Here is a 25467-nt window from a genome sequence, read left to right on the forward strand (position 1 = left end):
CATCTGAAAGCATCTTAAATAGGGTGCAAACAAATGCCAAAGCAGAGTGGTATGAAGGTGAAAGGTGCCAAAGGGATTCATCCATGCAAGCTGCTCCTGCCCCTATACCACAGGTACATCCTGAACATAGACCAACCAAAAGTCTGTGAACAAAATTGGCTGACAAAGAAAATGTCAAAGCATTTGCTTTTAGCTTTGTTATTGGCTCACTCAATTGAGCAGCTATAAAACCCCGAGGCCAGGTTGTGGCACAGCTTTTACATTAGCTCAGTCACTTTAACCTGTACACAGAGAAGCAACTTTGGGCTAATGCCCAGGGGAGGTGCGATGCAGTAGTGATCAGCCTTGGTGATCCTGCCCTCTCTCTTGCCCACCCCCCCAGGCACAGCATCATGGCTGATCTCCACAGTCCATGAAACCTATTTTTTTTTTCTGAGTTTGTTTTCTAAATAAAGCTGAGAATTCATGTGGTTGTGTATTGCAGCTGCAATCTGACCACAGGAACTCGGTCTCTTCTTGCTCATGATCGTGTGGAGTAAAGCACAAAAGCTGTCTTGAAGCTTTAGTTGCAAGGCTGGGCTGAGGGAGGTGGGAATTCTTGCTGAGCGCTGCTTTCCTGCGGCTAAGCAGCACACACCTGGGCTGCTGAAGTTGAAATTACGGCTCAGACTTGTGCATCACACACACCAGAATCAGTAAGGATTAAAATGAAAGCAGATAGGTTTGTTCTGATGTAGTTGAAGAGAGACCTTCTTGCTATTTACAACTACCTCAAAGGAGGTTGTAGTGAAGTGGGGATTGGTCTCTTCTCCCAGGGAACAAAAGATATGAAATGGCCTCAAGTTGTGCCAGAGGTGGTCTAAATTAGACGTTAGGAAAAATTTCTTTGCTGAAAGAGTTGTCAAGCCTTGGAGCAGGCTGCTCAGGGACGTGATTGAGTCATCTCTGGAGGTATTTAAAAGACGTGTTGATGTGTTGCTGAAGGACGCTGTTGAGTGGTGGACTTGGCAGTGCTGGGTTAAATGGGTTTGAATGATCGTAATGATTTTTTCCAACCTAAACAATACTATGAGCTCATGACGGTGGCCGTGGCTGCCTCCTCCGGACTCCGTGCCGGCGGAGGTCGTACGGGCTGGAGTTGCTGCCTTTTACCTTGGACAGTAAACCGTCCTCCGCCTTGTCTCGGTGTCCTCTCAGCACAGCTGTGGGGGAGAGTAGAGCGTTGGGAAGTCTGCGGAACCGGGGGGATGCTGCAGGGTCTCGTCCCGGGGCTGAGTCCCCAGGCGCCCCCGCACCTGCGCCCCGCCGCTCTCCGCACCCTGCCCCGCTGCTCCTCGTCACGGCCGCGCGATGGCGCCATCGGCCCGGAGAGCGCTACGGGTGCCCCGGTACCGGGCAGCCCCCCCCGCCCCGCCCCGGGCAGGGCGGTGGCACGGCGGGGAGGGGGCGGTGTGCCCCTGCCCCCCCCACCCCTACACCCCCGGGACGGGTGCCGAGGCGTGCTCCTCCCCGCGGCGCGGCGGCGGCCTGGGGGGTGCCGTCGGGGCGGGAGAAGGAGGAGGGGCCCCGGCGGTAGCGCGCATGGAGCGACCGGGGAGCAACGAGAGCTGCCCGGGCTGCCAGCTGGAGGGGGGTCCCTCGGCGCGGGCCGCGACCGCCCTAGCAACCGTGCTCATCTTCACCATCGTGGTGGATGTGTTGGGCAACGCGCTGGTCATCCTCTCGGTGCTGAGGAACAAGAAGCTCCGCAACGCCGGTGAGAGCGGGGCGGGAGCGGGGGGCGGGCGCGGGGGGCGGCGCGGCCACGCTGCCAACTTGCCGGCGGCGGGCGGAGCGGCCCCGCACCGCGCCCGGGGCACGACTGCCCCCGGTCCCGCACGGCAAAGCTCCCCGGTCGCGGTGGGGCGGGGGGTCGGCGGGCGGCAGTGGCGGACAGGACCGCAGCCCCCCGCCGTGTCACCAAAGCGGTATGGTGCGTCTCGGGAGCGCCGGGAGCCGCGTTGCCCCGGGTGAAGGGGTAGCGAGCTGCCGATGAGCCAGAGAAGCACCTGCTCGTCTCTTCGTCGGTGACCCGAGTTACCGCCGGGGTTCCCGCCTCGCTGTCCGTCCCGTACCGCCGCATCTCTTCTCCAACTCCTTGGAACTTCTGTCTCCCAGAGGCAGCTGCAAATCGAGGAGCCCGAACTCACGCCGCGACTCAGGTAAAACCCGCGTTCCTTCAGCTAGGAGCTGGGAAAGAACGAGGAAAGCGAGCGCGGGTAAGGAAAACTTCAAGGGCCGGTCAGGTGCGGAGGAAGACCTCTCAGGTGTTTAAGACTAACCTAAAAGCGACGCTGAAAACTTGCTTTTATGTCCCAGCCTTCCATACGCTTTATAATTTTCATTGTAAAGCTGCTGTGCTTTCGATGACCGACCGAATGCAGAGTGAAGATGTTCCGTGAGTTGTTTTTGGTTGGTTTGGTTGGTTTGGTTGTTTTCTATGTGTAATTTGAAAGTATATTTTGGAGCATATTTTCATTCCTCCTCCTCCCCTTAAAAATCTTGTTATTTTAGCAAAGAAATAGCATTGGATATAAATTTCAGCAATGAGGTAGCACTGGCTATAAATAGCTCTGTAAGGAGTTTCAAGTAGTCTGAGTAGTGCTGCTTAAAACACACCATAGACTATGTTTTGCTAAGGACGACACAACTGTCTGCTTTTATAGCAGAAGACATAAAATGATCTTTAGTTTTATAGCTTGTAAAATGGTTTTAATGAAATATCTCCAGTGGCTATAATGTGTAAGACACAGCTGTAAGTATTTTGGAGATGCTGATCTCTCTCAGTCTTTTGTGAATGTGGAGTAACTCAGCAGTTTGGTAAAAGTAGCAGGTGGGTAAGACTGATGGGACAATTTCAGCGCCCCTGGTGTCTTTGTTGTTTGATTGATTTATTAATGATAGCATAAGAACAGCCATTTGCTTGGGCAAATGCTGGATGCAGTGATCCCCACCAGAGTTGCTCTCTAACTGGCACGTTAAATGTGGCCCAGAGTATCCACAATCCACAGATGTGCTGCATTGGGTTTATGGGAACTTTAACATAGCTGGGGCTGGTGTTTCCCCAAGCTCTTCAGCTTTGCTTTAAAAATGCTGTGAGCTTGTGATCAGTGCTTCTGGGAATGAAAAAGAGAGTCACTCTTCTCTTCTTCCCAAGATAACTAGTGGTTTATGTTGTCTGACTGGGTTGGGCAGCAAGGCGATTTGAAACTACTTGGCTGCTTTTATCACCATTCAAATTGTTAATCACTTGACCTCATTTCGTGTCTTGACTGCCTCCGCTGTGAGGTGAGTTCAAGTTCCTGTGAAAGTCAAAAAGAACAACTTTCCCTTGAAGTAACCATGAAAGTATTTTCTAAATCTTAATCCCTGTCAGCAGCCCATTGTCTGCTCTACCTGCAAGCTATTGAGATGTACAAGTAGAACCAACACAAGTGGAACCTTTGTTTAGCTCCCTGATTTGAGGGCAGGTGGCTCTCACTGCACACAGAACTTGAGCATGACTAATGGGGAATTTGGTGTTACACGCTTCAAAGCAGCTGTGAGTGTAGAGAGACCTGCCCTGCTTTGTTGACCTGAGCATCATTCTTCCTTCAGTCAACAGCCTAAACTGAGAATGCCTTAGAAAAGTCACTAGAGGGATTCAGCAGCAGGCAAGCAAGGTAGGCTGATGGTGGTGGTCTGAAGCTCAGCTAGGTTAACCACTGTCTCACTGTTGTCATCTTAATTTGCTGAAAAGATCATGTATTTAGGATGCTCAGACAATGTCTTGCATCTGTCCATGGGATATAAGCAGACTGTCTGTTTCTCTGGATACAGAACAACTCCTCAGGGGTCTCAGCTTGGTTCATGTTCCTGTTAACAGGCGAGCAACACCATGACCAAAGGGGCTCAGCTGGAGTGCAGCAGCCAGATTGAAGTCCTTCTGACAGGGTTTTTCTGCTCATGTTGAAACCTACACTAATCTAGACCAATAAATGGACACCTGTTATGAATATATCACCTTTTGCCAAATTCTGGAAGTGACAAGTCCTTTGTTTCTGGAGCAAGCTCACAGAGATACTAACAAGAGCTGAGCTGGAAGATTGTCCAGCTGGAGCTAAAATTTTATTGCCAAGATTAGCTGAATTCAGACTGGGAGGTGAAATTAGCACTGCTTTAGTAGCTGTGGTGGCTGATCACTCTTGCAGGGATGAGGCTTTTGGTCTGTCCCTCTGCAGTACTTGACAAGTGTTGCTATCTAGCAGGATCTCACAAAGGGTCACCTCACCAGTGTGGTCAGTTGCCTGGAGAGTATCAACAGTTTCCTGTAGATGAATGAGCAGGAGGAGAAGTGTGATGTCTGTGGGCAGAGGAAGTCTGGATTCACTGACATGTCCATAGTAGATTGTTCATTTTCCACTGGACACTTGGAGCTGCTTGTATGGTCTGAGAGCTTTAAACAAAGCACCAGACTTTGGTCCATATGTTCACAGTGTAGATGGTTGAAGGTGAAAGGTATGAGAAATAACTGCTCTAACAGGAGGGATGTCTATATGGGAGACAGGTGACAAGTGGTGAACTTTTTGTGAGCTGAAAGCCTTCAGAAACCTGGCCACCTGCTGTCCCTGCACTGGTACAGTTGAAAAGCAAAACACCTGACCTCAAAAACTTTCCAGGAGAAATCACTCCACTACTCTTTCCCTCTGGGAAGATGGAATGTGTGTTGGGTGGGTGTTAGGGTGTATCCTGTGTTGTTATTGCAAGGTGCTCTGGGTGCCTAGCACGAATTAGGATCAGTGAAGCAAATATGAGTGAGCCATGTGCTATGTGGCACGTGCAGAAGCATGACCAGCTGAAGGCTGTGGGCATGGCTGAGTCTACAGCTTTTGGCTTGTGGGACCCACTAGCTTTACAGGTGTGAACATCCACACTAAACTCAGCAGGTGTGTTTCAGTGAGCCAGTCTGCTCTTGGGCAGAGGGTCTGGAAATACCTTCTTCTAGCTCTGCTAAACTTGCTGCAAACCTAGGCATGCAGCCAAAACATGAATTCCCCCCAAATCCCCATCTGTCACTGGTGCTGCCTGGAGCTTCCCCTGCTGAGAAAGATTTCTGCCACCTTGTGGACCCTTTTCCTCTGTGGGGGCAGGTGGCACAGGTATGACTCTAATGAGGTCACTGGGCTCAACCACCTTTTAATCCTCTGGGTATACACTATACAGAGATGTTTGCGTAGCGCTGGGGATTTTGGTCATAGACTGTCACACTGGCCAAAGGCAAGCATCACACACCAGTCTGCACACATTATGTCAACACAGTTACCTTTGTCAGCCAAATGTGTACTCTTAGAAGAAAAAGCAGATCAGTTTGACAAGCCCTTGGACCAGAAAAGCATGTTGACTACCACTAATTGTGTTTGCAGCTCTGAATATTGGCTGTTCCTCTGCTGGGGACCGCAGGCAGGGTAACCAGCCTGCACTTCCCAGGTCAGGCTGTTTGCCCTCTGAAAATATTGGCACAATGTTAAGTTTTTGTTTGCTTGAGTGGAGTTTTTTATTTATTGTTCCAAGACCTTTGGAACTTCCTTGCTGGCCTGAGACATGTTTCTGTTAATTAATTATTTAGTTTTTTTTTTTTTTTAAAGCCAGTGTTGGGGGTTTTCTGAGCTCCTTCACACACTCTGACAGGCAGGTTTTCTAGTTACAGATGTGAAAAACAGTTGGCAGACAGTGTTGGGTACTTCCCAGCTTAATTCCCAGGGAATTCTCTTATAGCTGAGATATAAGTCGTCCTTATCTGCAAAGATAACAAGTAATGCTGGTACTTTCTACAGCTCTTCATAGAAAGAGTTATTGGCCATTGGAATGGGCTGCCCAGGGAGGTGGTGGAGTCACCATCACTGGAGTTGTTTAGGAAGAGACTGCATGGGGTGCTTGGTTGCATGGTTTAGTTGATTAGATAGTGTAGGATGATAGGTTGGACATGATGATCTTGAAGGTCTCTTCCAACCTGGTTTATTCTATTCTATTCTATTCTATTCTATTCTATTCTATTCTATTCTATTCTATTCTATTCTATTCTATTCTATTCTATTCTATTCTATTCTATTCTAGGATGGTTTTGGCCAGTGTTTGACATCCAAGTTGTCTGCTATGACAGCTTCCTCCTGCTGTCACAGAGAAGTTGTTATCCTCCTACCGTATTCTACCCGTGTCAGGCTAATTTCACTGTGCTTTATCAAGCCTATTGTATTGATACTGTTGCTTGTTTTCCTGATACACTTTATTGCTATTAGGTTTTATATATATATATATACACATATATCTATCTATATCTTTCAGCTTTCTTTAGAAAATATTGCTTTCCAGCTACTAATTTTATAGTGGATTTTCTGGGGGGTTTTTACACATTTTATTTATTTATTTATTTTTAAAAATTTGGTTCTTGTCTTAAAATTCTTGTCTTAAACCAAACTTCTTTTTTGTTTGTTTGTTATTATAGTATTGCTTTTTTTAGGGGGTGCAAAGAAGGGCTCTACTAAGCCATCTTTAAATATCTCCCAACCAGCATTGTCACATTTGCTTATATTTAGGTGTTTTCTCTCAGTTATTTTTGTGCCTGTTTCTAGTTTTGGGAAACTGACCTTTTAGAGTTGTTGTGTTGGATCATTTTCTGATTCCTTATCTCAGATAAGGAATCAGAAAATGCTCTCAGTTGAGAGCTGAGAATGGTTTTCTTCCAGCCACTGCAGGATTTCCTCATCCTAGAAAGCTATCTATTATATGTAGGTGTGTTGAGATTATTTATTTTTAAATTTTCTTAATTTTTTTTTTTTTTTAACACCACAAACCCTCCAGCATCTGCCACAAGCCTGAAATTACATCTTTTCTTTCTGTACACTGCGGGTAGATGCTTCAGGAGCTGCTCATCTGTTCTGCTGATTCATTTCTCTGTAGCGAACTCCTACCAGCGCTTGTGATGTACTCGGTGTCTGACCCTCTGACCGTGCCAGGGACACTGCAACACGTGTCTTGGCCTTCTGGTGGGCTCTTGAGGGAAATGTGCTGTGTGCTGATGAAACAGGTTGAAGGTTGCTGAGACTCTAGAGGACCCTAGAGCTGCATGTGCCTCCTCTTTCCCTGGGTCCCCTAATGTGGAAGGGTGACACCTGGCACCACCTTGGTCTTCAACAGAGATGGGTGCCTGTGACACCAAATGGGTGAGCTGCAGTGACTATTTCACTGTTCCTTCTCTGCCATTGGTGGGGAAATAATCCATGCTAGTGTTTGCTTTTAGCTTTATTATTGACTCACTCAGTTGGGTGGTGATGAATTTGCTGTATCGAGCTGGCTGCTAGTGATGTTCCTTGTGCCATCAACCATGGGAATGTTAGCTGCAGAAACAGTGCTGGGGCTTGGTGTGGTGATTCCATGGGCTGTATGGTTGATGCAGAGGAGCTGTTGGAAGTAGTCTGTTGTGTGAGCAGCAGGGATGTACCCAAGTGCGCACAGAATGCTTCAGGAGCAGTGGAGCAGGCATGCTGGTGGAGATCTGTCCTTCTGTCCCTGCATCTCTGCTCTGCAGCTCCTCGCCCCTGCAGCTCTGCAGGTGGGTGCTGAAGGGCAGATGCTGGCTGCGAGAGGTGGGAGAAGTGGGAGTGAGAGCAGGATAAAATCTGTGAGAAAATTAACTTGGATAAAGGTAAAGCATGATCTTTAAGTGTAATAGCAGTGTGAAGAACAGTCTTAACCTGTTTTTACCTGCAAGATGTTTTGTGTAGTTATACACAGGACAATGGTACTTTGCTTGGTCCATGCCACAGATGCACGGCCAAGCTGATTTGTAGAGGTCTCTGACTGCATCAGCTTGTGTTGGGAGTTCAGGTTGGTTTCCCACCCAGATCTCCCAGCAGTGCTGTGATGGATGACTCCTGGGCTACGGAGAGGAGAGAGCTGCCGTCCTGCTCTGAACAGTGTTTGCAGCCCAGTGCTGTGCTGATCCCATGCTGTGCTCCAGGAGCTCCAGAGGAAGCAGCAGCTCGCTCAGGCATGAGCAGTTCAGAAGGTTTTTTTGCAATGCTTTAGAAATATTTCTAAATTGGTCCTCTGTACAGCTCCATAGGGCATCCCAAGGGTATTTCATCCCATCAACTGTGTGAGGTCAAAGCCCCCAGTTTTTGGTTTTGTTTTTCTTTGGTTTTGCTAAGTTTTTCAGGAAAAGATCCCTCCTTACACTTCATGTAGATGGGACTATTTTTAGGAGTGCTGAATCTCAGGAGCCCCTTCATGAAACTTTGCACAACTTCCAGCAGAAATCTCTGCTCCCTGTTGTGGTTAGACCCTATCCAACAGCTGAGCACCACACAGCCACTTGCTCAGTCTCTCTTGTTGGATGGGGAGGAAATACTCAGTGAGAAAACTTGTGGGTTAAGACAAAGGCAGCTTAACAGATAAGGCAAAAGCCACACACACCAGCAAAACAAAACAAGGAATTAATTTATCACATGACAGCAGACACATTCAGCCACTCCCAGGAAGGCAGGGCTCCATCACACGTAACAGTGACTTGGGAAGACAAACATCACTCTGAACATCCCCTACTTTCTTCTTCTTCCTCCAGCTTTATATTGCTGAGCTAGGCATCATACAGTATGATGGACAGGCTGAGGGAACTGGGGTTGTTCAGCTATTAGGGAGACCTAATAGCAGCATTCTAGTACCTGAAGTGGCCTACAAGAAGGCTGGAGAGGGACTGTTTACACACACCTGTGGTGATAGGATGAGGGGCAATGGTTTGAAATTAGAGAAGTGGAGATTTAGATTGGATGTTAGGAACAAGTTCTTTACTATGAGGGTGGTGGAATGATGGAACAAGTTGCCCAGGGAGGTAGTTGAGACCCCATCCATGGAGATATTCAAGGTCAGGCTCGATAAGGTTCTGAGCAACCTGATCTAGTGGAGGATATCCCTGCTCACTGCAGGGAGGCTGGACTGGATGACCTTTGGAGGTCCCTTCCAAGCCAAACCATTCTATGATTCTGTGAATATCCCTTTGGTCAACTGGGGTCAGCTGTTCCAGATGCATCCCCTCCCAATTCCCAGCGCACCCCCAGCCTACTCACTGGTAGGGTGGAGTGAGGAGCAGAAGGGGTCCTAACTGTGTGTAAGTACTGCTCAGCAGTAACTAAAACATCTCTGTATTACCAACAGTGTTTCCAGCAGAAATCCAAACCATAGCCCCATGCCAGCTACTATGGAGAAAATTAACTCTATCTCAATCAAAACCAGCACAACATTCCTCTCCTACACATTGGTTTTCAGGGCAACCCCTGCATAGAGTCGGACTTGAATACTATGGATGTCCAGTTAGAGAATGGAGCTAAAGCACTCTTAGTTACAGTAAGTCAGCAGTGCTCAGCATGCACTTCAGCTGTACCAGTGGTTTCATAGGCAGGTGGTTTGTGTCAAGCTGCTGATTATGTGATAAATGTATGCTTTGAGGAAAATGAGTCAGGTTTCTGCTAGCAACTGTAATTCTGGCAATTCTGAACTGAGGAATGATTGTCTTTGCAAGTGTTTGACAAAAGTTGTGTTATGTGTTGGTGCAGGTTACAGTTACTCTCAAATCAGTTGGAAAAAACCCTCTTTCAATCAGGCAGATGTCTGTCTTGTACCACAGAAAATAACCTCCTTACTCCCTAGGAAGGCCACCCTATGGACCTCACAACAAGAGTTAGCAAGCTAGGTTTAGCCTGGTGCTGAGCTCCCTTTCTCTCTTTGATTCCATTCAACCTCTTTGCCCTTCCTTGCCTCTAGTGAAGGCTTTTGTTTTTTCCCTTTCAGCCTCAAAGAGCACTACTGCCCTAGGACTTGATGTTCCTGAAAGATTTGGAGAGCCAGGCACTGCCTCAGATAATAGCAAGTAATTAATTGCCTTGCAGACAGTCCTTTGACACAAGCTGGAACACATTTTGGGAAGAGGGAAGGTGGGCACACATGCTCAAAGTAGCTTTTGTGGAGTGATTAATTAAAAGGCTTACAAAGACAACTATCATGTGATGGCCTATAAATAAAATGGAAGTTAATTCAGAGGGATTTGTGTGTGCTCCTCTTCTCTTTTTTTTCTTTTCATTGTGTTTTGTTTGCTTTTCTTTCCCTGTGCAGGATGTTTAATCTCTTCCAAGCCCATCCCACAGCAGGGAACAAGGTTAGAAGAGGACAGGGCTGTCCTTTGGGCTGGTTGGCAAGGAGAAGGTTGTGCCACAGTTCTGGGACACTCCTGTCACCAGCAGCACCAGTCTGATGGGACTGACTTTTGGGGAACATGTAGAAGGAGACCTGTGGCATAGCTTTCTTATGTTTAACTGTTCTCATTCTTGAAAGCTGAAGTGAGGACCTGTGAGTCCCTGTCTTCTGACACCATCCACTTTATGTCTCCAGACCTTGCTTTGTATGACAATCCCCAGTGTCTTCTTCAGGTGTGATACTGATAAACACTGTGATGGCTGCTGAGGACTGAGGTCCAGCAGCCCAGGGTCTGACCTGTTCTGAATTCCTGCTTGTCCTTTGACTTAGATGCAACACTCATGAACCTGGGATTGTTCCTGGGTGAATTTCAGGCACAAGCGACCTACACTCTGGAGCTGCTGGGGAATGAGTGTGCCACAGCTGTGATTCCCAGGCCAGCATGAAAGGATCCAGGTAGAGATGGCTTCAGTAAAGCTTAGGGCAGGAGGGTGTGAAGCAGAAGTTGAGGGCAGAGGGTAATAAGTAGGAATGCTGATGGAGTGATGAGAATGTAACCTCAGGAAGAGTGGTAGCAGGATGTGCTAACCACAGCCAACATGAACAAGTGCAGTTAGTAAGATGCTCAGACTAATTCAGCTGTGCCTCTTCTCTATCCTGAGGAGAAAGGTGGTGAGAACTGGCAAATCTGCCTCTTGCAGACATTCTTGTTTGATGGTAAAAATAGGCTCAAGAGATCCTGATGTCTGGCCCCATGGATGCTGAGCCAGCAGAAAGCCTGCAGTTCCCATGGGCTTTACAAGCCACAGGTTAAATTGAGTCTAACATAGGTAATCTTACTCCCATTCCTGTGACTGGACTTCACATCTTGACTTGTGAGTTTCATTTCTGCAGGTATTGCAGTAGAAAATAGATCAAATCAAATCTTAATGGGGTAGGTGAAATCCACATCAGGGTCACATTCAGCTGCATTAGGTACTGGAACCCTGGCCTGTGCTGCCAGAGGGAGATGCTACCTGGCAGCCAGGCAGGAGGAGCAGCCTCCCAGGTCTGTCCATTGTATGGGTCCTGTGAGGCATGGGCTGCCCACACACACTAAGATGGGAGGCAGTAGGGCTTTCCTGTGGCATTATCTCTGTCCTACTTATGGGGTCATTCACAAGGAGATGTTGTACAAGGTGACTAGCTTACTTTCCTACAAGCTGCGAAGTGAGAAGAGCCTATTGATTTAGGTGGCCATGGTAGCTCAAGCCAGCCCTGGGACTTGCATACAAAAATAGCATAGGAGGGTTTGTGTAGTGGGTAGGAGGTAGAGAAAATAAGCACTAAAAGACTGGGGTCCTATTGCATGGGAATGGGTTTGGTCTCTGGTTTTATGGTGGAAGTGCTGGAGACTGGGAGGTGATGATCTGTATTCAGGGCTAGTCCTTCTGTACCTACCCAATCCAGCTAATTATTCTCCTGCTTGTGACTGCCAGTTTCAATGGCAAGAGCCATCCAAATCCCACTGTCCTCCCACTTCTCCTTTGGCCATGAGTCCCATCTGCAGGCTGCTGAAATATTCTCTCCTGACCTTTTTAGTGTTGTGCGATTGCCCTCCCCATGTATTAATTAGCAATCAGCTTTGAGGCTTCCTTTGGCCAGTGGAGAGTCCCTGGCTCGGGGGAAAGCAGAGTCGGCAGGAGGGAGTGAAGCTTGTCTGTGCAGTGGGAGAGGGAAGAGCTGATGGGAGCTCGGGTTTGAGGCATACTGATGAGGAGGAAGTGGTTTGGGCCATTAGAAGAGGCACGTGGGGCTCCCACTCATGTCCCTGAGGGAACATTGAGGCAGGGATGGCAGGACAGTGGCACTTCTTCCATGTTGCTGTTGGTTTCCAAGTAAAACCTTGTGTTGTTCTTGGCTGGGTCCTAGGAAAATGGCTTTATACCATATTCAAAATACTCACCCTTGGATTTAATGATATTGCAAAAATAACTTCAATGCACTTATTTCAGAGCCTTGTGATAGTCCATGGAAATGTTTATCTGCTGGGGTTGCCAAGCATGTACTCCAACGTTCATGCAAATCATTTCTCTTAAATAGAAAGGGAGAACAATGGCCTGGGTTGGTAACTTTGGCCCTGTGCTGTCTGAGAACAATGGCTCTCCATTCTGCCTTTCACTATCTTCAGGTTTTCACCAAAGTTTCCTGGGTCCTATCTCTGTGTTGACGTTACTAGAGAGGCACCTTGGGGAGTGGCTGGGTAGACTTCCTCTATGATAAGCCTTTTTCAAGTCATTCTGTTCTTTGGTCTCTGTGCCTATAAAGACTGTTCTTCAGTCTCTGCATATCAAGGTCCTCCTGCCTTATCCTTTAGTTTGATATACTCTAGAATTCTTTGGAAGTTGTCTCAGTTCTGGAGAAGCTGGGAAGGCAGCAGAGGCCTCTTGACACTGGCCTGGGGTCAAACTCCAGCCCCTGCAATTGATTCCCCAGCCAAATTACACAGCACAGCCTTGCAACGCCTCCAGGTCAAGCCTGCAGCTTTTCTGTGTGGCTGACTAAGAGGTCAGAGCTGAAATTCAGGAAGGGTCTGGTCAGTGCTGCTGTGAGGACATGCACATAAGGTGTGTTAACTTCATCTCAATGATAGTAAACACCCTTTCCAGTTCCTGGCACAGAGACTAGAAGTAAGGAATAACAACATAAAATACCCCTGGAAGAGGCTTCCAATAGCATTTGGAGTAGTCTGGAGTTGGCAAAATTAACATTCCTACATTTCCTTCACACTCTCCACTGTCCTCTCTCCTCTTCCACTCTTCTGACTCCTGGTGAAGGGCAAGTCACACTCACACTAACAATGTTGGTTAATATCTGAGTGAAAATCTGTCTCTTCTGAAGTTTGCACCATGTTACAAATGGCCAGGATGATCTCTTGATAAACAGAGCAGTGGCAAAGATGCACATGAGTTAAAAATCTGTCCTCTGCTTTCCACCACTACTCCTGCCTGGTTTCTTTCTGCCCTTATATTGGTACCACCTCTGGATGTTTCAGTGCTCTGCTTCACAGGGAGAAATTAAGCTAGCATGAAGTCTACTGCTCCCTTTCATACCGAAGTAGATGTTGTCAAGTCAGGGATTTATAAGTGAAGACTAGAAATGGAAGGAACCTTTTCTACCATACCTAAGTGTGAGTCAGTGGCAAGTTCTGTCTTTGTCTTAAACAAGTCTTTCTACTAATGAAAACTAATTAGGCAAAACTAATTGTACTAGGCTTAAAGCTTGCTGACAAAAGCCTCAAAGAGTAGGTGTAGTTGATAGGTATCCAATTATCAGCTGTTGCAGTAGGAATTGCAAGCTATGCCTCTCCCGTGTTTGTCCACGGGAGTTTCTGTAGGGCAGGCAGAGGTGTGGTGAGAGGGCTTGCAGAAAAAGGCATGTGTGATATGAGAAGGAAGGACTTGCTCAGTAGAAGGCTGCCAGGCTAATCTCTGCCTTCAAGAAGGCATCGTGCCTGCTGAGAGCTGTCACAGACAGCAGTTAGAACAAAGAGGAGCAGCATGAGCTGCAGCTATGTGCTGTTCTAGACAAGACACAAGCCTGTAGCTCCCACAGGTGATCTTGCATTTCCTGCTGTGAAGCATCTGAGTGCCCAGGGTGCACAGTGGTGCCTTGCTGCACATGCCAGCTCTGCCCTTGCACAGCACCTTGTGTTTTAAGTGTTTGACAAGTCCAGCCTGTCGCAAGATGCCTTCTTTCAGGGCACTTCTCACCCAGGTTAGGAGTGGGCTTAACATCTAGGCATATGCAGTGGTCTTTCGGTCCTTCAGAGACACACCAGCTTTATCCTCACAGGAAAACAGAGACCTTATTCATCAATGTACTTATGTTGCTCCTGACAAGTGTTCACCAAGCAGTTCTTAATGAGCTGAGGACTTCACATGGCTTTTCTTTCAGGAGGACAGCTGCAGTGAACAAAACATCCCTAGCCTGGTGTAGATGAGCACTGAAAGATGGGGTGATGCTCTCTGCTGTCACCTAGCTAAGTCATTCTAAAAGGCAAGTCAGGATAGAGGAGCTGGGAATTGACTTGTGTGAAGACCTGGGTGAGAAAACCAGGGTTTCCTAGGCAAGGCAACAAGGGAGTAAAACTGGCTTATCCTGCCTAATTAGGACAATTGACTAATTAGCTAATGACAGAAGCCTTCCCAGTATGGATGTGCCATTGGAAGCCATTAATTAAAAGCCTTGCTAAATCCCAGGCTAGACAAAGCCTTTGAGATTAATATGTGAGCAAGAAATAACCACTGGATGAACCATTAGCATTGTGTCTCTTAGCAGACACGTATCCTTCTTGATGGAGTCTTTAAAATAATAAATATTGCTGTGGAATAAATTTTACAGATATAGAAATGGAGCAGTGAGCAAGCAACAAACAGAGCTCACAAAGAGCTGGACTGTTTCACTGTTCCTGTGGCAGCAGCTGTTCCTCTTTGCTGGTATTTTGACTGCAGTTCGCTGATTTGTTACTTGGCGTTTTTTTGGGGGACAAATTTCTCCTAGGAGAGGATGGATTTCTATTGATTGATCATTTGCTTTCCAGTTGCTGTTGCTGGGCTGTTCCCATTGCTTTGATGAGCCAGTCTTTCGCAGTTTTTTCTTACCTTTGTGCCCAGGTGGCCAAGAAGGCCAACGGCATCCTGGCATGCATCAAGAATAGTGTGGCCAGCAGGAGCAGGGAAGTCATTGTGCCCCTGTATTCAGCACTGGTTAGGCCACACCTTGAGTTCTGTGTCCAGTTCTGGACCCCTCAGTTTAAGAAGGACATTGAGATACTTGAACATGTCCAGAGAACGGCAACGAGGCTGGGGAGAGGCCTCGAGCACAAGCCCTACGAGGAGAGGCTGAGGGAGCTGGGATTGTTTAGCCTGGAGAAGAGGAAGCTCAGGGGAGACCTTATTGCTGTCTACAACTACCTGAAGGGTGGTTGTAGGCAGGAGGGGCTTGGTCTTTTCTCCCAAGCAACCAGCACCAGAACAAGAGGACACAGTCTCAAGCTGCACCAGGGGAAGTTTAGGCTTGAGGCGAGCATAAAGTTCTTCACTGAGAGAGTTGTTAGCCTTTGGAATGTGCTGCCCAGGGAGGTGGTGGAGTCACCTTACCTGGAGGTGTTCAAGAGGGGATTGGTCGTGGCACTTGGTGCCATGGTTTAGTCATGAGGTCTGTGGTGACAGGCTGGACTTGATGATCGTTGAGGTCTCTTCCAACCTTGGTGATTCTGTGAAAGTGATTCTTTTGCCCATTTGCAAATGTGGAAAGATACCCACTTATCCTCTCACGTGGAATGAAGACAATGATCAAACTCTGAAGCTTTTTTCTTTTTCTTGGAATGTGATCCTGGTTTGAAATCAACCCTTCCATTTCCATCTCCCTGTTTTTAAAATCATTTCAGTTCCTAGCAATCAACAATACTGTGCTATGAAGAGGTGGCTCGTGGCAAATTATGATCCCCTTTTCCAGCATCTATGGGCAGAAGGTTTTCCTGTGAGGATACTATGGTGTGCCACCACTGTCCTGCCTCCCACAGAGGTAGCATGAGTGTGTTAGGCCTCTGCTCTCACTGATTTATGGCAGGTGCTACATTGTAATGGACAAAGTAGAATTAGAATTTGAGCAGATTCTACCCTGTGGTTTAATACACACCTGGGACATGAGCATGCATCCATGCATATCTGTGCATACATCTCACTGGTGAGGCTTGCTCGGGAGGTTATAATGGTTTGTATTCACAGATGATCAAAATTGGCAGAGAAGTGCCTGGCATGAAGGTCGTTTTGGTGTTAAGGACAGATTACTAGTGCTGTAGAGTTGCTGTGCACAGTGGTCCTCAACTTGTTTCCATCTGGCTGTAGGACTTGAGTGATACCCTTATGCCTGTATCTTGCTGACTGCAAAAGTGGTAAGTTGTTGGGCCAAGCCCTTTGCCATAAGCTGTCCTTAGCTGTGGTAAAATCCTCCCCAAACTGGGGCTGAAGGGTAGAGCATGTCAATGAAGAAGAACTGGTGAGCAGCCCTTTGTCTGGCTTATTTTTCTGTCATGGACCTCTAAGGCAAGTTCATTTTGAAACAGAAAGGTGACTGGTTATTCTGCACTGTCACCCAGGGAAAGCTCTTCTTTGTTAAAGAAGAGACAGAGAAGCCAATTCCTGTAAGATACTATCTTTGTGCATGTCCTTCCACACACCCTTGCTTCTCTAATTCTGCTGAGACTGCTCTTTCACCAGGGCAACAAGGAGGTGAGGGGAAAGGTGCTGTGTCTGGGGCATCTGAATGCATTTGGTTGCTGGCTGCAGGATGAGGATGGGCAGTCACCTGGCAGTGTGTTCCACATCTATCTTTAGAAACCCTTTTTGTTCTGATGGGCCTGTTTGAACTCTTGGACTTTCCTCAAAGCAGGGTTGTCAGTGTGTGCTGAATCCTGTTTAAAGTAGTTGGGTGGGATTCAAATTGGCAGCCCACTAAACACTGTAAGTAACTGGTGGCACAGCTGTATTTGTTGTGGCATCCTGGCTGCAGTGCTGCTAGTGGAACATAAATGTGTTCCCTTTGCATTAGAGGAACAGATGGCTTCCTCTGGGTCTTGAGCATTGGCATTTTAATTCTAACAATTCTAATACTAATGCAGTTAGAGTAGGTGCTAGTTGCAGGGCAAGTCTGTCTGTGCTGTATCACTTCCATTGGTCTTGCAGAGAGGAGGTGGTCCCAGCCATGTGTGCTGCTGGAGACTGCCCATGGAGGCTGCAGAGCCAGTGCTACAGCCCCTGCTGAAGGCTGGACTACTACTGTGCTGGAGCACTGATTGTGAGCTGTCAAGCCAACAGGGACTGCAGAGCTTGGCACAGAGTTGTCAGGAACAAAAGGCAACACATGAAATTTGTGTGATGTTCATGTTTAGGGTTTTGAGTGCCTGTCCTGTTTTCATGTTGCACTGGATGTTCCTGGGAGGGAAGGAGAGTTGGGGGAAACCAGAATGGATTCAGGAGGCAATGACTCTATTGCTCCTGGGCATCCTAGAGCTCAAAATACTTGAACATCTCTGCTCTAATGAGAGAACAGGTACTTCGCAATCATGCTAAGAAGATACAACATAAAAGACTTCTCATTTGTCACTTTTTGTCCTTCTGACTGGTGCTGACTTTAAAGCAGGTAAGGTATCTGCTGGGGTGGCCTTGAAGTGGCACAGAAATAACAACCAGGGAAACTCGAGTGGAAGTTCCTTACAAAGCTGGTAAAAGGACAACCTGAGGCTGAAATGTCATTCACTTGCAAATAAGAGGAAAGTAACTTTTGCTTGAACACAGCCCCTTTCTTATACCTCTGCCTGTGATCTTTGTGGCTATATGACTGTCAAAAATGGTTTTCAATTTCCTGTTGTGGAGGGTTTGAGTTGTTAGAAAGCTCTTGTGCTGGCTTTCTGGGCACCTGGGAGTAAATCCCAATTCTATTGATATTCTTGCCACAGAACTGGGCCCAGCAACTTTTATTCTTATCCTTCACACTTGGGAAAGTAAGACAGAAGATGTGATTACTTCAGCATAGTGATGAGCTGTGGACTGTAACAGGAGTATCCTTTCCTGGGGACTGCTACTAGATGAATATATTTCAGGACCATTATGAGCTGCTTTCTTTGAGTCAAGAATACTTAGTGCTGTGGTACCAGGAAGAAGCTGTGTTTGTATCCATGCCATCACCGGGGTTACTTTGTTCCTGTCAGAAATGTCTGGTTTGCATTTTAAGAGAGGCATCAGGGATAACATATTTCCTCTTGAGTGGTAGAATGTGAGACCTATAGATCAGCTGCCTGTGGAGTTCTAGTTTCTCCAGCATTTCAGTAGTTTCTCTGTCTTGCTCCTTCTCCCACCTATGAAAATTATTTTAGTTTGAATTGCTTTTCCAAGCTGGTGGAAAGCTACTGACACTCAGAAACTCTCCACCTCCACTGCAGAGAACACAAATTTTCTGCATTCTCTATCAGCAAGTGTTCTATAATTCATTATTCTAGTAACACTGAAAGCTTCAAACATTTATGGATTGCCTAAATACATTAACTCTATGAATTCAGAATGTTCATGTCTGATAATGCACCAGACATGTTCCTCATGCCTCTTGGATTTTCCCATCTTCCTCACAATCATGCTATATGAATTCCTTCAGCGATTAATCTTCTCTGTCTAGAACCATTTTTGGAGTGCCTTGGTTAAGTAAGAAGGCAGCTAAAATTCAAAGCAGAACAAGATGATCTCATGGAATTTGAAAGTTCTGCAAAATGGTACCTGAAGAGGTCAAGCACCTCTGTTTCAAAAGCTGTTCCATCCCTTTCCCTTCTCTCAGTAAAATGATCTGCATGCAAACAGTTTAGGTGAGCAACAAACACATCTACATATAAGCAGCAAAGAGACAGAAATAGAGCAAGATGAGTTCAAAATGATTTTGTGAAGCAGCTTGGAGCCTTCTAACTTAAGATCTGTGTTCTGAATCATTGTGCAGAAAATAACCCTTTGTCCATGTGAATGGATTCAGATAGGCTTTAAAAGGAAAGAGTGACACGGAATCTGGTGCTTTGGTTTGCCTTGTGATGAGGGTGCTGTCTTTTGGGGTCATCTCTACTGCCATCTTCATAGTCCCCCCCTTTCCTGTGATGATGACTTGGAAGTGGGCCAAGACAGTTTCACATGATGTAAAGCAAATGAGCAGGGTTTCATGGCATGGAAAATATTTACTCTCTTCTGTCAATCTTCTCCTTCCTTCTCCTTAATCTCTGAACATCTCTGTGCATAATCTTGCCTATAATTATAACCACATTGGAACCACGAATGTGGTGCCTAGTAATTACTTAATTACTATTTATTTGTTCATATTCATACGTCTTTCATTCTCTGTAACTTATTTATTTGTTCATATTCATTCTCTTTAACTTATGTTAGAAAATAGGAGCTTTATTTTCCATTGTTTGAAGTCAAGAATGTAGTGTGCATTCAAAAAACACACACAAGCCCAATCCTTTATCTCTCTCTGGGCAGGGGGAAGCAATCCCAATCACAACCCATGTCTAAGACTTCCCAAGTACTCAAGTAAAGTAGCAATTGTCTTTAAGGAATGAAACTTGCAGATTTTTTACTGAGAACTACACAACCTTCTCAGATAGTTGTGGAAAGGAGAGATCTGGGGGTGGCAGGGGTGGGCTGGGGGTGTCCAATTTGCAGCCCAGCCCTGGGACATCTCTTTTGCAAAGCTGCACCTAGGGAGATTTAAGTGGCTGGAAAGGTGTAACATGAGAGACTTGTACTGTGTCCTTCCCCTCTTCCTTTTTCTCATCCCATGTGCTCAGGCTCTGGGCAGGGTGCTGTGTCTGGCCTGCCTGAAATCAGCCTGCATGCTGAGCTCCTGTATTTCTGTGCCTGGATGCTCATTTACCAGCACAAGTGACTGGCATACTTTACCATCTTACCAGAAGTTGCAACTTTCATTTAAAAAGCAAATTACTTATCATTGATTCTGCAGTTTCTTTAAAGGCTAAAGGGGCTGAAGAGAGATGCATGGTTTGCACTGCAGTCTGAGTTAAGTGGAGGTGGGCCTTCAAAGTTGGCTTGTGCTGGCAGACAAAGCCAATGAAGAGGTTTGAGCTGAACAGCAGGCTTTTGGCATGCTGATTGATACCCAGATATTTTCTTGAAATATGCTAGTTAAAGAAAAAAACCTCATAGAATCACAGAATGGTTTATCTTGGAAGGGACCTTAATGTTCATCTAATTCCAACACCCTTGCTATGGGCTGCAACACCTTCCATTTAGACCAAGTTGCTCAAATCCGAGCCCAGTCTGGCTCTGAACACTTCCAGGGATAGGGCATCCACAACCTCTCTAGGCAACAAGTTCCAGTGCCTCAACACCCTCTCAGTATAAAAATTCCTTACATCTGATCTACTCTTATTCAATTAATTACCCCTAGCCCTCTCACTTTTGGTGAGCTCTCACCAGAATGGAGCAGAGGTGCAGAACCACCTTCCTCAACCTACTGGCCAGGCTGCTTTTGATGCAGCCCAGGATGTGGTTGGCCTTTAGGGCTGCAAATGCACGCTGCTAGGTCATGCTGATCTCATCAATCAAAATGACTGCTTCTGTAGGCTACCAACACCTCATCCTAGCTCACAGCATTTTCCAGTTCAGCTTTTGATTTAGAGTCTAGTCCTTCACACCATTCAGAAAAACCTCCCTGAGAAGGAGCAGCAAAGACTGTGCAAAGCTGAACACTTGTTTACTTGTTTGCTTTAGTGGGCCCAGTCCTCAACAATCTTATTCCTCATCAAATTAGCAAAGCAAGATAAACTGAGGGTAGCCTTTTGTGTAAACTCATAGGTGCAACTCATTGCCTTCAGGGCTGCACAGAGCAGGCTGTAAATCAGGAAGTGCCTTTTAACTTACAAGTAGCTTAATCCCCTTCTCCAAGTAGATAAAAGGAATACAATGAGGAGCAGGTATTACTCATGCCAACTTTATATGTACTTGGCTATGATGCTCCTTTGAGGAATGTTTTCTTCTCCAATGAGCCAAATAAGAACTGCCAGCCTTAAAGTGTTGACTGATTAAGAAACAGCAATATGGAAATGTTAGAAGGAACAGCCTTATAAAGGGCTGTAGCAGCTATGGGGAAGAAAACAAATGGACTTGGTTCCTGGGGATATCTTTAAAAACTAAACCATGATGTAACCTGAGAGGAGCTGGTTGTCCAGCTGTATACATCAACAGTCTGGTTTTGCTCAGCATCCAACACCCTCAAGACAAAGCTTTGGAAGAATTTAAATAAGAAAAGTATGTTGTAATTACACAGTGGTTAGAAGTGTATCTGGATAAATTGTAAAGGCTTTTTTTCTCCTTTTCTATGACTAGTTTTCTTTAAGACCTGCTTTGCAACGTAGCCAAGCCTTTTTTACTTTGGAAAGTGGAGGAAGTATGGGAGGTTAATTGGCAAGGCTGGGGGTACTTTATTCACCACCACCACCACGGGGGAAGCCTGGTTCTGATTTATTTGCAGAAATGTCACAATTTGGCAGTGCTGACTGGCAGATTTCAAGCAACTGGATGTTAGGATGGGTCCAACTGGAAAGCTTTGTTGGAACGTGAACTTTCACTAGAGATTAACCGTGACCTTTCTTGAGATCCTAATGCATGTGTGTAAGTGTTAAGAGTTGAGAAGGAACTCTTAGCTACTGATCAATGTAGGCAACACTTTAATTCATATATCTGTTCTAAACAGAACATTTCTAAAAGCTTCTGTCTAAATTTAAATGGACTGTTTATAGCAACCAGCCAGTAATACAATATGCTGAGTAAAATGTGCTGAGCGCGTGAAACCAGCAGGGCTATTAAGCCATGAATAAATCATTGGTTCAAATCAACTTGCACTAACGATAGTGCTCATTTAAAGAAAATGCACCATGCAATTCAAAGTATTTCAGAATTAATAATAATAATTACAGTCTTAATCACCAGGAGGCAATGTTTCTTTCCCTTGCAGCTGAAGAAACTTGGGTAATGCAGGATAGATAATTCTCTAGATGTAAGCCTCTCATTTCTCCATAGCAATCACATCTGACACATGCTGTTGTATGGGATTCTTCCCCTCTGCTGAGCAGGGAAAGGCAAAGAAGGATTACAAATTTGGCCTTGTGTATTGTTTTAGGAAATGAATGGCTTTGACTCTTAATTTCCCTTCTGTGGGGGATTGCCATGTCCAGATTTGGAGGCTGATGTTTGGTACTGGGGAAAAAAGTCAAACCTGCCCACGGACTGGAGAAGGTTGATTCCAGCCTGTCAAAACACTTTGTTACTGCTGAAACATGACAACATGTAAATGTGAATATAAGGTAAAATTGAATGTTTGCATACAGCTAAATGGAGATGAAGTAAGCTGAAGCATGTTTACCTATCAAGCCAATTCATTAGTCATTTGCTACTGAAAACTGTCTAAATATCAGCACATTTCCCATGCAGGTTTTGGATTTTGGTGCAGCCGTGTTTTCTTTACATGACAGAGAACACTGGTTTTGAATATGTGTGTTCCTAACAGCTCTGCACGCTTGGGAAGAGGAACTGGGCCTTTGGGTATTGAGCCCCAAGCTCTGCCTGGAGGGTTGCAGCTCCTCCAGTCTTCAGGCAGCAGCGCCTTGGGGAGGTAAAGCTCGTGTGTAGAGCAGCAGCTGGCTGGGTTTTGCAAGAAACACAGAGGCAGCCTTTCTGCTTGTATAATGTCTTGTGTAATGAATCATTCCATGAATTGTGGAGGCTTTACTTTGGACAAGAAATACATCTCACCTGGGTGACCAGGCTGTCCTCAAGTACAGGAGCCCCCTTCTACCACGTGTGCTATTTGTCACCTGTGGGAGCCTCATGCCTGGTGCAGCTGTCATCCGGACAGCATGGTTATGGTTTTCATAGAGACTGCTCAGCTAGTAGGGAAGTTAGGCTTAAATGATGCAGGCTTATCTTGGGGGAGATTTGTAAATATCAGTCAGATTTGCATGCATGCATTTTCTGTAAATGCATCCTGAATCTTTTCTGGCTAGTGCTCAGGCATGGGCTCCTGTAGCATCAGCTCGTGCCAGGCACAGCATCTTCTCTCCCCACCTAGCCTCAGCCACTGCTTTCTGGAATATTTCCTTCTACAGTTACATAGTGTAAGTGAAAGCTTTGTGTACCAACTGTCTTGTAAGGCTTTCTTACAGATTCATTGTAGCAGAGTTTAAAAATGAACTTTTCTTATCAAAAAAGCTGCTATGTCTTATTAATATTATATATGGCTCTGGTGTGCTTGGCTGTGTGTCAGGAAAGAGCTCTCTCTTAAAGCACATTATTTCCCTGCTGCCCAATGTTCATTTTCTTGAACTTTTCTGTGAGGCACTTTCTGGCAGCTGTTGGCAATAGGGCACAGCACACTTGGTTCTCCTTGTCCTTTCCTGAAAAAGACAAGAAAGCACCAAGGGAGTGGGATAGAAATGAGAAGAAAGGGACGGCAAGGGCATGAATGCCTAGGCTGTGGGATCTAGATTTATGGGTCTCATAATGGGCCTCATGTTTGCAAATGCTTTTCTACTTTTCCTAGTGAGAAGCAGGAGTCCAATTCTGTTCTCTGTGAGAGGACCATTTTTGCTCTCAACACAGATGATGTTTCAAAATGTCCACACCCTTTCAGTGCCTCAACAATCTCTTACGCAGATAAAGTGTGGTTATTGGTGATTATTTTTTTTCCTGAGGAGCTTGTGTAGTGCCTTCCATCAAGGCCTCTGTGACTGTATCTCAAGGAAGTGAGTACAGATAGGTAATCATTTGCATGATTTTGTGTGCCAGCTGAAATTTCACATCTTGTGAGCTACAGAGTTGTAGACATTTGTGGCCTCTAGCCTCAACTTTGTCTAATATTGGTAAACTCTCAATTCTATTTTCCCCTCTGTTAGGGATTGGAAGAGTTCTTGGATGATTTGTGAATGAACATTGATCATAATTATGGGCATGCCATTTTCTAAGCTTTTGAATTTGTGTCCTCTCAGTGTTTGTATGACTGTGGCAGCAGCTGCTGATATTGATATAAGCACAAGACCACATCCATGGAAAGAAATCTGTAAATGATCAGAAGACTGATGCACACTGAAGTAGGGCTTTCTTCACCATGACATTAAATAATATCAACAGGTCTGGTACCTTCCCAATGCATTTTCATTTTTCTTCATAATACAGGGAAGAGCCAGCTTCATCATCCTCTAAAACAAAACTCTGTACATGGATAATAGTCTCATTACACCCCAATATCATCCTTTTAAACCATTTGCATGTTGCAGGAGAATATCTAAGTGAGGGAGGGTGAATATTTAGAGAAGAAAAAGGTAGTCTCATAGCCTAAAGCTATGATACAGACACATCACCCATGAATGTGTCATAGAAGGCACTGTGATAAGTAAGGCACGAAACATCTTTCTCATCATGCCCAAAGGCGCTGGACCTGACACTTCCAAGAAGCAGCAAACTTGGGTTTGTTCTCTGTGGGCTTGTTCCCACGCCATGGCTAGTACACTCCCCTGGCTCAGGGCTGTGTGCTGTCAACAGAGCGTTTTCATTTCCAGCTTCGCCTATGGGGAAATAGAGTAACATATGTTTTAAGACCCACTACTGCTCCTTCTAGAGGTCACATTGCTGCAGTGAGAATTGGCTTTGGCTTTCTATAACACAGAGGTCTGAGACAAAAACCATCTGTGAGTCCTAGCTTAAATGGATAATGACAAACACAGATGTGCCTTGCCCTAATGTTTGCAGGGCAGAGCTGAGCCGCCTGCTGCTGCCGCCACGGGTCTTGCATTGTTCCTTGAAAGTGTCAAAAGTGGAAAGCAAGCTGCACTTTTTGGGTCCCTAGAGGGACCATGCAGTGCCCTGACCCCTCTGACTTCCCCAACATTCCCTCTGTCTTTATTCTCTTCTTCACTCACAACCTGTCTCCTGGTTTTGCTCTTTCTTCAGCACATTCCTATCTGAAAACAACAGGGGGAGAAATGAGAGGGGGTATTGTTTTCCTTCTTCCACTCTGCAGGCTGGAGCTATCCCAGAAGGGTGGGAGCACCATGCTCCTGCTGTTGCATCCATCACAGAATGAATGTGAGGGTAGCTTCTGAATTTTAAATGAGCTAGCAGCATTTCTAAGCATCATTCTGCACGTCTTACTCTTGCTTCTGATTTTTGTCTATTCATCCGATGCCGCCTCGTGTAAGAGAGGGAATTGTCCTACTGGCTCTACAGCAGGAAGGCAGTACAGGAGGGGGCACATTATTCATCAGTTCGAATTGCTTTAATCTGTGATGCCAGCCTTTGCAGCCACATCTGTGAGTACTGCATGAAAGTAGGAAATCCGCTCAGTTGTATTGCTGCAGGTGCACAGTGCATCCTAGCAGTAGTGTTTTCCTCGGGCCTTTTGTCACTTAAAACCCTTATGTCATCTTCTTGTTTTTCTTGAACTTGTTTCATCCTGCCCTACTTCAAAATGAAAAAAAGTTTAAAACCAGTGTGAAGTGTTTTACAGACAATTGCTTATCTTAATGGTTTCCTGCAGGCAGAGCTCAAAGGTTTAGGGGAAGGATGCACCAAACTGCAGTCCTGCCTGAGAGGGCTTCCCTCTTGATGGAGC

The 25467-nt window shown here is 45.9% G+C and overlaps 1 protein-coding gene across 2 annotated transcripts in view; it reads left to right on the plus strand.

Moving 5' to 3' along the window:
• The first annotated feature begins 1581 nt into the window (after positions 1 to 1581).
• GPR50 (G protein-coupled receptor 50) overlaps positions 1582 to 25467 on the plus strand; it is a 48395-nt gene continuing 24509 nt past the window's right edge. The window contains exon 1 of one of the 2 annotated variants that reach the window (XM_054169573.1): positions 1582 to 1756. In XM_054169573.1, the coding sequence (XP_054025548.1) occupies positions 1582 to 1756 (175 nt within the window). Of the gene's footprint in view, positions 1757 to 7002; positions 7239 to 25467 lie in introns of those variants that run through there. The other variant, XM_054169574.1, reaches the window with a different exon arrangement.

This window comes from Dryobates pubescens, chromosome 18, assembly GCF_014839835.1.
Source record: "Dryobates pubescens isolate bDryPub1 chromosome 18, bDryPub1.pri, whole genome shotgun sequence".
NCBI classification, from domain to species: Eukaryota; Metazoa; Chordata; class Aves; order Piciformes; family Picidae; genus Dryobates; species Dryobates pubescens.